We start from the raw sequence: 12,322 nt of genomic DNA, 5'->3' as shown, positions 1-12,322 counted from the left end.
GCTGAAGCATTTTATCCTAACACATAAAAATGTTACTATACTTATTCAAATTAAAAAAAGGCTCTACACTTCAAACTTCAGCCAAAATAAGATTTAACTGTTTGAACTCCCAAACATCTTTACTACAATGCACAATGTACAAAGCTTTAATTATTCCTGGTGGCTCTTCTCTAAATCTCTTTAACATACAGTCCTGAAAAAAAACAGTCTTTCTGAAGGTAGAGGGTCTATATGCTTGTTCAACTCTGTCCATTACCACTATAATGAGTTAGAAAAGAGGCAAAATACCTCTACATTACAGAAAAAAGATGCAAAGTAAACTGAACTCAAAGAGAGAGGGCATTGCACGGGAAAATAGTTTAGTATTAGGCCCCCTTTCCCACTACAATTTGAATGTAGTTGTTTGAAACTCTTCATACAAAAAGCCCAAAGATACAGATAATTTTCCAACCCTGTTACTTCACTTTTCAGCATGACAGGAAAAAAATTATAGTAAGATAAAGTAATTTAGTCTGATGGCTAGATTTACAAATGCTCTACTCCTGCACGGTTGCTGGTATTTGTGGTAATGCTTCCACCTCTGGTAACTGCTGCAGTACAACTTTCCAAAGTAGCACCAAAGGACAGAAGTGTGTTCATTTCTTCAAATCCATAGCTTGTTTTATTAGTTTACCATTGTGTTTGCAGGCTACACACTGGTAAAACTGGAAGATGTCTTACCAAATCCAAAGCTAGTATTTTCATTTCTGCAAAAACAAATTAAAAAGATCAACTTTAAACTGTATTATCATAATTAACAAGTTATCCACTATTTTTGATCTAATGCTGGAAAAGCTGTTGCAAATTAACTGAGAAATAGAATGTACGCGTTTATATGTAAAACAAAAAAAAAAGTAATGTCATTTGCAGACTTCAAATACAAATTCTCATCTGCATCAAGTGTTCTACACTTGCTCGTTCCAGCAGATATTTAACTGGTTTTAAATACGCAATGGAAAAGTATGCATGGGGGGAAATTCTTGCAAGATTACTTTACAGATACTTGAAAGGAATAAATCTATCCTAACCCCAAATGCAGTCCCCACCTACAGTAAATACTAACTTTGATCTGCAGAGATCTAATTAAGCAGACTTGACTGTATACATGCTGACAACACAAGCACACCACTACCAACATACTGTTCTAAAGAACCCCAACCAAGAGCGTCCCATTTTAAGCAGGAATTGCAGCTCCTTTATCACCTGACAGGTCACAGTGAGTAAGCCAGAACTCAGAGAATTAAGTCTTGGCTGGACTCTAAACTGAAATACATTTGTCACGTAAATTGTCTAAATATGAAAGAGCGACAAATCCTGCATTATGCAGGTAGATTGGAAGTAAGGCCGCAAGCTTTAGTTCTGATTTATTATATGTTAAATATTAATGAATTATTAAGAAACCATTCACTGAGGTTTAAACAACTCTACATCTTACATATTTCTAAAGCTCTATAAATGTATTTTTAATAATAGATAATTAATTTATAACAACATTAAATCTAAATTAAATCCTCATTTCAAGCTGTAAAAGAAACCCATTGGAGTGGTGAGATGTATACTGTTACTCTCTAATAAGGTCACTTATTCATGGCACAATTTTATTTCTGCATCATACATTATTTGTGTAACCGAACCAGTACAGACACACAACATAAGGCTTATGTAGCCCGATGAGAAATAAAAGCAGTGAACTCTGCCATAGGACTGTGTGTTGTTTTCCATTTTATACAAATCATTCTCAATTTGGACTTTCCTAATGCTTCTTGTCTTTCAGTAGTGACCTCTCACGTTTGGCCTAATCACTTATTTTTTTTTTTTTCTCATAGTTTCAGTAAAAATATTTAAACCAGTTTTCTGAACAAATAATTTTCTTCTTTTAAATGTATTTGAAAATTTATTTTGCAACTGTAGCAAAGCAGACACATAAAAAGCTTTTATCAAGATGTATCTGCAAAGAAATTTGGTTATGACCTGACAAAACTCCAGCGCTTGGTAAATATTGTGTTTAGTGCATTCTGCATATTTTCCATGACACACTTCATGAAACTGAGAAGCTTGCTGTTTAAGGAGTGGCTGAACATATGCATACAACTCACCAAGCTGGACCTTGTACTCAAGCCACAGAGGTGTAGGACTTAACGAACACTTGGCATCAAGTTTGGGGATAATAGAGGTATTACGAAATTCATGATGCTACCTTGTGTGCTAAGCAGACCAAATACAAGTCCCTGCACGTTTCTGCAAGAAACCTGCTTGCTTGCTTTGTAAGAGTGGGTGCTGCACTATTGGTTCTTCAGAGCTCAGGAGCTGAATTAGCCCAAGGGCTGTGACATACTGAATGAGACAATAAGAACCGCCACACCTATAACCACAAGGAGACACATTAAGGCAACTCCTATAACCTCGCTGTGGCATTTCGCTGTTTGTCATGCACCACTGCACAATTGTGAGTATTACCCAAACCCACTAAAAGGGCACAGCTGCTGAGAAACTTGGTCTATGAGTATCAACAATCCAAATATATGGCAAGAGTATTTTGCTTATATTCCCCTCTTTGTATAAAAAACTACTAGAAACAGCAGATTTCTGGCCTTATTCTACCCTATGCACTCTCAACAGGATCCTCAAATGACTGGAGCCACAGAACAGATTTTAAGAAACACTTGTGTGACCACTGCTTCTAGTTCCTTCACTCTTCCAACTTTAAGAGTTTCTTTTTGTCTACAGTAGCAGATCCTACCAAATCCTTACATGCTATGAGGCCACAGCAGCCAACCCTGCTGAGTAAGGCAGATAAACTAGAATCCCCTGCAGATCCCAGAGAAATCTTTCCAAACATGTTATAGAACACAAGTCTTAATACAATGAGAGCTTTTTTATCTGTGGTCAGATATGTACAGCAGAAAAGAAGGAAAACCCATCTACCCCTTTCCTAAGCACACCAGTCTTATGAAGTGGGAGTAGTAAAAAGTCAGGGAGGTCAAGAAAAGAAATCACTGCAGTGACTTTCATTCATGTCACAGGGGTATTCAAAACATACTCCTCCTAAAGCTCCAAGCAGTGAAATGTTGTTGTGACAATAAAAGGGCCCACAGCAAAGGTCTGTTTGAGAACCGGTTCAGCAGCAGCAAGTTCTCACAGAGAACAGGGATTTCTCTCAGTCTGTCCTAAATAGATCAAGTGTAAGCTCTATCCAACCCACAAGGGTGGGATAAGAAACTGCCTGTTTTTCTAGACTTGATTCTTAAAAAATAAAAATAAATCTGTTTCTTCAACTGCTCTGTTCTGATACAGCATCAGAAAGCTCCATATTAAAAGTCTCTCAAGAGTAGCATCTTTTACTAATCAAGTAATATAGCTTAGTTTGTACACAGATCCTATTTTTCCTCTTATTTTATACAGAGATTCTCTTCCTCTTCCCCTCCAGAATGACTATAATTATTCTATAAAAATACAGAGCATATGGAACGCTTTCCTCCAAGCAATGGCACAGAGCGCCATAAAAGCAATGAACGTTAGCAGTTTATTAGAGGTGGTTTCCCTTCCCCATAATCTACTCAGAGCTGCTGTGAAATTCTATTGAAGTCATACTGTGCAGGGTACAAAACAGCTATGAAAGGATTTGCCTTCATTACATAGGGTTTACTGTTAATTAGCTCTTGTACACACACAGTACATAAAACCAGCTTTTTTGTTTAGGAAGTGATGATTTGTTGAGAGGACGTCCTTTGTTGATATAAAGCTAGCATTGAGATTGTAATTTGAGTTAACATCTACACATCGTTTTATGTAACCACTTGACAACGGTGGTCCTGGCTAATTAGTTTCTGTTAGTTAAAAGGGAAATGCGAATGAAATTTTCTTAGGGTGTAAATAGTGAGACACATCAGCTTACTCGGACCAACAACATCAAGGTGCCATTTCCTTCCTATCATATCCACCACACACTTCTGATCACATCTTCAGATTTGTAACCTCTCATGCACCGGAAAACAGAAACTTCACTCCTCCTTTGACAATCTCTTCTCTCTTAGCGTTAAGCTCAATGAATCACAGGAAGGATGAACACATTTAAAATTCACACTTGAAGTAAAAACTTTATCCACAGCCTAGCTTCAGTAACTGAGTTAGCCAAACTTTTCTGGTGGACTTGGGAGCGGGGGAGCGTAGAACCACCAGTCTGTCATGACTGCCTAGAGTCATTTTCTTAATGAACAGTAGAGTATTATTTTTACAATCTTCCTTTTAGGCAATGGTTATCCAAATCTTTGAAGCAGGTATACTCCTCTTTTTGCTCTTTGTTCCAGAGCTAACAACTATGCTATTTCACTCAAAGAAACCACCAACTACAATTGTCAGAAGGTATTGAAAGGAGGAGTGTCATTCTAGTAAGGGGTGGGAAAGGAGGAGGGCTAACTCCTTTGGGCATCCTGGGCAATTCCAGCCTCCACCTGCTTTCCATCCTTGCTTTGGTGATTTCTAGGAAAGGCTGATATAGAAGGGGAAACCCAAACTGAAGCCTTACAGTAATAATCTAGTATTTGCTCCTTCCACCCTCAAAAAGTAAAGAACAACAGGAAGAGCTACGAGCAGCTGAGAAAAAACAGAACACAAGGCTTTGGTCTCCTCTCTGTTCCCTGCGCTGAGATTCTCAGCACAGCAAGGAGGGAAGGAGGGACGACAAAGGATCAGTGATATTAGTTACATGCCAGCTAACGACTCCACCTTGTATGAGGAATTCTCCTCTGGGCTGTCCCATTCCTTCGGGCCTGCGTGTCACCTGAGCAACCTGAAGAGGTCAGCCAGAAAACCTGCTCAGCAAACTGTCTCAGTGAATCACACAAATTACCATCAGACAACATTGTGATAGGGACGCTATGAATTAAACATGGTATAAATACAGGCAGAATGTGTGTCACAAGCATGAGGAAAGGCTTTCTCTGCTGTGTGATTTCAACTACAGTAAATCAAGAGCTATAATGACAACAACCAGAATTTGCAACTACCCACAAGCAGAAGAGGCACTCATTTCTCCCGTAACTTCTAACTCCTTTACCGTTTGAACTCTTCCTGGCAGTTAAGAATACAGTGGAAGCCTTTGTGAGGATCAACTAAACACATTGAAACTAAGTGTGGGTTCTCACAGGGTGGGGGGTGGGGAAAGGACGCATGAGATCCAGCAAGTAACCTAACAGTCATTTGAAAAAATCTATCAAGTAGGCTAGAGGAAGAGGGCTAAAATAGCCCCTATGCATGGCACTGAGCTGGAAACAGGAAAAGGGTTTCCTGTATCCTTTTGGACAGAACTCTATTGAAGCTAAAGGTTATAAGAAACCCAAACACCTATTGCAGAAAGACATGCAATGCCAAAAGCAAGGATTTTTTTCCCCCCAAAATATAAGGGGGCAAACTCAAGCAGAAAAACTGAAGTTTCACTAGTCACCTGGAAAACAAGCCATGTGATGCATATCTGATTCATCTTTATTAAACATGACAGTATGAATTCCTTTGCTATTCTATCAGACTCTTACAAAAGCCCTCAAGTCAACAGATCATAGTGAAACCAATTTACAAACTGCAAAACTGGAAAGAAAAGCAACACTGGTATGAAAACAGAAATAGGTAAAGATGAGAAATATCTCAATTGTTTGTGGTTAGAGCCCTGCTGTCACTTTCAGCTGCCTGAATAGCAGAGAATCCTGCCCTTCAACTCACTAATTCACATCAATGGAAGAAATTCAAGTTAATGAATAAGGGTAAATCTGATTATTAATTATTTTAAGGTCTGTAAGTCTAGGGAGGGCACACAATTGTTAAAGGGACATGAAGAAGGTTCTATCCAAAGTGAAACACATCCATTTTTTATTTAAACCCCTATTGTAATAAAAAGTATCACTTTGCCAGTGCAGTTTTGCCCATTTTTAGCCCAAACAAAATGAACCATTTTCAACAACAACAATAAAAAAGTTCAATTTCACTAATCTAATAAATATAAAGGTATGAAATGTCCTTTCTTTGGCCTGGACGTAAAAGAATACATACATCCTGACATTTAAACACAGTGCAGTGTTTTCCTAAAATAAATTCAGCCAAGTTTGAACAACAACAAAATAAATCCATCAGATCTAAAAGAAACATTTCAGGGTCTTCCCCCTCAGACTGAATGGAGCAGAAAACTATTCATTGAGCAAAGTAAAACGATTGCTTTAATTTCCACTCCCCTTGCTTTACTGCCTTGACAGTAGATTCAAGGACACAAAACTTTTCACAACATAAAAACCAAAATAAGCATTGCCTGCTAGCACATGGCTTAAGCCTGGCACCTTACAGGACAACACTTTCTTCAGTGGTGTATCATCATGTTTGAGGTTCCACTCCTTTAATTCCGCTTTTAAATATAGGGCCCAATCTTACATTCACTGCGATTAAAAGGTGTCTTTCCATCAAATTCAGTGGGTATTTGGCAGTACCTATAGAGACTTTACTACTACCTGAACATTTTCAATGCAAAGGTGAGTTTTGGAGTTATACAACTTGAATTAAACAGTGAACGAGGTCTGACTGGCTTTTGGGCTAACAAGGGAAGCTAGAGTGAGTAGCCTGTAACGCTGTAAGAGAGTTACACTGCAGCCAACAAGTTGTCTTCCTACTATAAAACCCTTAATGTTCCTAAAAGCTGATCAAAAATCCAACCGATGAAGTAAGTGTTGTTTTTAAATTGGTTACTAAAGCAAAGAACTTCAGCATGGCCTTCGTCCTCTGTAGTTTGGTAAGCCCCTTAAACTTATGCAAATAATAACAACACATTTTCAATATTTGTGCTTTGAATAAAGATGGCAAAATGGAGAACTTTAAAACTGATTCCTTGTTTTGGGCAACTCAGACTGGATGAGTACATCTGAAAACGAGTCCCCCATAGAAGTATCTCAAACTGGATACTCCAGATAAGAAAAATTTAAGAAATAAATTAACAAATTGAAATATTGCAAAACTCAGTCTTCTTCCATTGCTTATTATTGGTCCATGAATTAAGTCAGAACTGACATTGATTTAAACAAGTATACCACCTGATAGCATTTATAGAGTACTGTTTTCCAAGTGTAAACACGTTCTCCCTCAACAGCTAGAGACAGAGATACTCACATTACGTGCACAACTAGGAAGGAGAGGCAACCATAAAATCTTTTTTTAAACACAAGAAAAAAAAAAGTAAAATCCTTAATGAGGTGAAGTTGACTGAAATGATATATTTTTCATCCAGTCTTAGCTCATGACAGTACTCCCAAAGCCTGGAAGTCATACTAACCAGTTTGAAATTAAAAATAAGCAAACTCAATGGCAATGAAGGGCTTTCATGAAAAAGAATTCAGAATATAATTGGAATGTTTTGGGATTCTTCCTACATTAATTTTTTTTTATTGTCATTATTGAAAAATAAAATTGTTGCAAGGTTACAATTTTTTGGTTTTGAATAGAAAATTAAAAAAAGCAAATAACAGTGTTATGTAAATTAAGGAAGAAATTCAGGTTTGCTGAAACATTTACTTTTTTCCCCACAGAGAAGTACAAAAGAAAAAGCTTCATTTGCTTTTAAGCTTTGTCTTAAACAAAAAGAAACCCCAACAAATGGAAAAAAGTAAATTCCAATTTAACCAGTTTTCACCATGCTTACTTCTAGTAAAATTTCATCAAGAAACACGTATTTCAGTAGAAAATTTCAAAATTGAACCCTTATTGATTTAACCCCAAAACGAAAAAAGATGGCATTTTCTAATCAGCCTAAGTCAGTAAGATATTTAATTGGCTTTCAAATGCAAAAGTAAATTTGGGTGTTCAGAGGTATACCTTACTTAAGGACAAATTATATTCTCCCCGTAATTTGCATTTCTGAACAAACTGGATAGTATAACATTCCTATGGCAACCAGGGAAGGACCTTGTGTACAAAAATGGAGAAGTGGTGGATGTTACCTAGCATGTTGTGGTAAAGTGGACTGTCGTGTCCATGGATAGTAAATGCAGTCATGACTAGCGGGACCTCTACACCTGCAGGCAATTACAAACAAAAGACGTCATTTGCCATTCACAAGGACATGCACACGCATGCGCCCTTGTCCACACGTGGAAGATGGAAGACACACAGGGAACGATCACTCGGCAAGTACCTATCCATCAGGCCGATGCAGTCCTCAATACGTGGCCCTATGCACCTGCAGCAAATCCAAATTGAAAATAGGGAGAGAAAGAGAGAAATCTGTTATTTACAGATCCAAGAAGCAGGAATCACTTCTTTGTGCCACATTCTTAATTGTAATTCTCAAGAGAGACCCAAGTCACCACAAAATTACAGTTTGTGACAAAAACAAGCTTACAACAGGAACAGTAATAGCAACATAAATAGCACTCTAAGGTTGGACATATCTTGGCTCAAACAACACTTAAGGCAGGTTTCACCTGCATACGTGGGAGTCCTGACAATAGAGTTGCTTTTTCTGGATGTTGTCTGAATCATCAACCAGTGATTACTGCACAAAAACTGTTCATTTGCAAGACGAGACCTCCAGGAGCACAATGCAAAACTTCTTTTCTTTCTGTAATTGATGCAATTGTTCATTCTGTTCTAAGTTCCTAGCTAGAGCAACGGCAGAAGTATTTTGGAAGCTGACTATGCTTTTATCAGGGAAGCTCAAGGATGAGCTTCCAACAACAAAAACCAGAGCAAAATGGTGTCTGCTGATTCAGACAATTTTATTCTGCTTTCCTTAGATGCTGCCAAAAGTCCTCCACCTGCAAAATCAGCAGATGCTCACCACAGGTGATGGGAATGCAAGGAATCACTTTATGCAGCAGCACTAAAGCACAGCCATGGGGAAAGAGTCTGTCTGCAAAATGTGAATATGCGTGGATTTTCCTTGTCCTCATGAAGAGCAGTAGGCGAAGAGGTGTCCTAAGTCCTCTGCATTCAAATAGCAAGTCAATTAGACATTTGCACAGCAGTCAGGATTCTGAGAGACAGATATGTAAAGTTAAGCTTTTAGGAGTTAAGACAACTTGACACCCTTTAGAGCTGAATGCCCAGCTAGTCCCTCTGTAGCCATGGGGAGTATCTAGCTCTCAGCATTTTAAGGAAACCAAACCACTTCAATTCTTTAACAAGATCTCAGAACCATTTTATTAACAGGCTCTTTGGCTGTACATCTACTACAGGAGCAGGTGATCTTACACATCAGTAGACTGAAACTCACTTCTGTTGAGGCATTTCAAATTTAAGGTATGATCCCCAAGTCTTTTTAAAGTCTCCTGCTTTCAGTTTGGCTTTGATAGAGGGATATGCATGTCAAAAATCTGAAAGAGTTCAAATATGCTCCCGTGAGATCTTCTTTCCACTTCACCATCACTTGCCACTCATCAGCTTTTGCTGCATTTAAATTAGCTATCACTCTGCCATTATAAAATAAATTCAGTGAATTCAATTTTCCCTTACCTGTCCATCAGGGAGAGCAGAACAACAGTGAACCTTACCTCTTGTTTGTTTACTTGAATTTTTATTTTTACAGAAAACCTGTGACATGCAAACACAAATTGTAAAGATTTCCTCAATAACAGTTTCTTTCAGCAAATGTGCAGACATAAAAAGGATTCACTAAATACCCAGGTGGCTAGATAATGCATAAAGTGGAAAGGGTAGATTTAAATGCAATTCAGAAACTTAATAGAGAAAACTCATGGCAGGTGTGTTTTGAAATTTCAGCTGTCCTGGTCTTCAGGACTTCAGAATTCAGGACCAACTGAATTCTAACCAGCCTCAAACATATCCAACACTTCTTCCTTTCATGACACTCTCAGCAATTCACAGAAAAACAGTTCAGTAATGAAGGAGGCTGAAAAATTTGTTCAGATCTTCCATTCCCTAGCATGTCAAGAGAAGCTAAGCTCAGACTCTTGCTATAAATAAAAAAAAGGCCCTCTTCAAATTAGAGGTCTGAGAGCTCACTACTAGTTCAGATAACTGGCAGACTAACATAAAGAGCCTATTGTCTTGGAGTCATTTCACATCTGTACATTTATTCTCAGACTTTTGGAGAGCAGGACTTGAAGCCAAGAAGAGCAAGCTCTTTGGACCTCACCCACTCCAAGTTGAAACACCACTGATTTTTATTTAAACCTGTAATCTTCTTCAGTGGATTTCCCAGCCCCAAACATAAAACTCTGTCCAGGTGCAATTTTTCCATTACTCCTACTCATGTTGAACAGCTTCCTACTCTCTGACTGGCTGTCCCGATAACACGCAGTAAAGTACAATTCTGTGTGAGTAATGGCAATATCTATTAACAAGTTGATTTGCACCACTAAGTCATGAGTTATTTTTACTCTGGAAGCAACTTCCTTGGTTTCAGGCTTTTTGACACATGTAAGTACAAGCATGACACAATCATACATCACACTGGTACTCCATTCACCCCCAGGGTTCCTTCTTCTGCTTGGAGCCTGGATGATATTTTCATTTCCAAGTTCACTCTGTAAAATGAACTACTTAACTGATACATGCCAATTTATTAACGATATATTCAGTACCTTACAACAGTCCAATATAGCTTATACAGAAAATGACACTTGGAGCTCATCCTAGCTTTACAGATAATAATCCTATTTATGAGTTAAAACAGTTTTGAAAATTTGAGTAACAACTGTTTTTTCCCAAAACAATCCTTTTCCCTCTGTCACAAACATTGACTTTCATCAATTTTATTTGAGATTGAAGGGTGGGGTCTTAACTGTTCACAGATGTGGAATAGCCAAGCCATTTCTAGTCAAATGAATTCTCAAAAATCTTTGTCATTGGAAACAAACAACACTGATTATTACAATGGCATAAAGCATAAATGGATTAACTCTGGACAGGAGAAAACCTTAGTTGTGGTGATGACCTGGTCACCCAACTATTGGTATGGATCAAGTCAGACAACTCAAAACCAGGGGGTTACGTAGCTAACAAGAAGTGCATACTGATGGTGACAGTAAGAACTGGGGTGGGAGGGAATTTTGCATCAACAAAATAGTAACAGTTTCTTATTCAGTTTGTTTGTCGTCATTGAATTTGTACTACTGTTTCATCTGCAATTCATAATGCCTTCCTAAAAATACAACTAATCTTTAGGGATAAGACAGTCCCTCTGCCTTCAAATCCCTTCTGGACCACACATGTGTTGATAAGGCTCCCATGACTTCTCTGGTCTTGGTTTAGGATAATGAAGTTTTTTGTGAAGAGTAATACACCTCCTTCAAAAAGCTGTGTGAGAAAATGCCTTTCTATGATGAGGGGAGCTGTCCAGTGAGATCTCCCATTTGTGTCTTGCCTAGCGAGGAAGCAGACTGTCAAATACTATTATATAATTAGTATTTTATTTCTGCGAAAGTGTTCCATTTTGGCTAGCTCTGCAAGAAGAGGTGCCAAATGCTTTCTGACTCTCTTGAATTAAATGGAAGAGCTGTCCCATGTGCCTCAGATCGACTCCAACTGGCTTCAAGTAGCTGATGTTTATCATGGAGATGCAAGGCCAAGAGCACAGTTTTTGCATCCAAAGTAGTCACTCCTTGATAGTTCTCTTAGTCAATGTAAGATCATTAACAGGGCTGGATAATCACACACCTTTTAACAGAAGCAGTTATTATACTTGAATAAGGAGAATGGTGTTATCAAATCTCACACTTTGGGGCGTAAAGCAATCATCTACAAGTTTTGCCACAATTTCATCGTGGCGAAACGCTCACAAGAAACACAGAGGTGGGTCAGACATCTTCCTTGGTGACAGCAACAGGTGGGGATGACTACAAATAACATATGAGAACTAATAACCCATTTTAGCAGGCACCCTGATTCAGAGAGCAGCACTACAGGAATGAGATGATGCCACACCAGCAGAGCACTGCTCTGCAGCAGCTCAACACTTTTTGATGAGTATCCAAGCTGTACTGCGAGAGCATTGGTTTGATTCCAGCAATTGATCTGACAGAGAGGAGAACAGACATGCTAGATGAGGTAGAATTACGGTTTCTCTGTACATTCAGTCGTGAGTCAAATATCAAGATGTGTTCCTTCCACAACCTATTTCACTGAAGAATCCTGATTGAGGGGAATTTACATATTAATTTCTAAAGGAAGTGTATGGAACTTGAGAATTCAGTATTGAAGGAGAAAAGGAGAGAGAGAAACTGATTTCCCTTCCCTCTGTGGGCATATTCAGCCCCTGACAACGTTGGCAAGATGATGGACAACCCATAAA

The 12,322-nt window shown here is 38.4% G+C and overlaps 1 protein-coding gene across 7 annotated transcripts in view; it reads right to left on the bottom strand.

Annotated features, from left to right (window-relative positions):
* Positions 1-12,322, bottom strand: part of ERBB4 (erb-b2 receptor tyrosine kinase 4) — a 624,902-nt gene that overhangs the window by 135,138 nt on the left and 477,442 nt on the right. For 4 of the 7 annotated variants that reach the window (XM_075756026.1, XM_075756028.1, XM_075756029.1 and 1 more), the window contains exon 16: positions 8,010-8,084. In XM_075756026.1, coding sequence (XP_075612141.1) covers positions 8,010-8,084 — 75 coding nt within the window. Of the gene's footprint in view, positions 1-8,009; positions 8,085-8,203; positions 8,249-12,322 lie in introns of all 7 variants that reach the window. The other 3 variants (XM_075756027.1, XM_075756030.1, XM_075756032.1) reach the window with 1 other exon arrangement.

This window comes from Balearica regulorum, chromosome 6 (genome assembly GCF_011004875.1).
Source record: "Balearica regulorum gibbericeps isolate bBalReg1 chromosome 6, bBalReg1.pri, whole genome shotgun sequence".
In the NCBI taxonomy this organism is placed as follows: domain Eukaryota; kingdom Metazoa; phylum Chordata; class Aves; order Gruiformes; family Gruidae; genus Balearica; species Balearica regulorum.
Note: the sequence above shows the minus strand (reverse complement) of the source record. Positions and strands in the feature narration are given on the sequence as shown.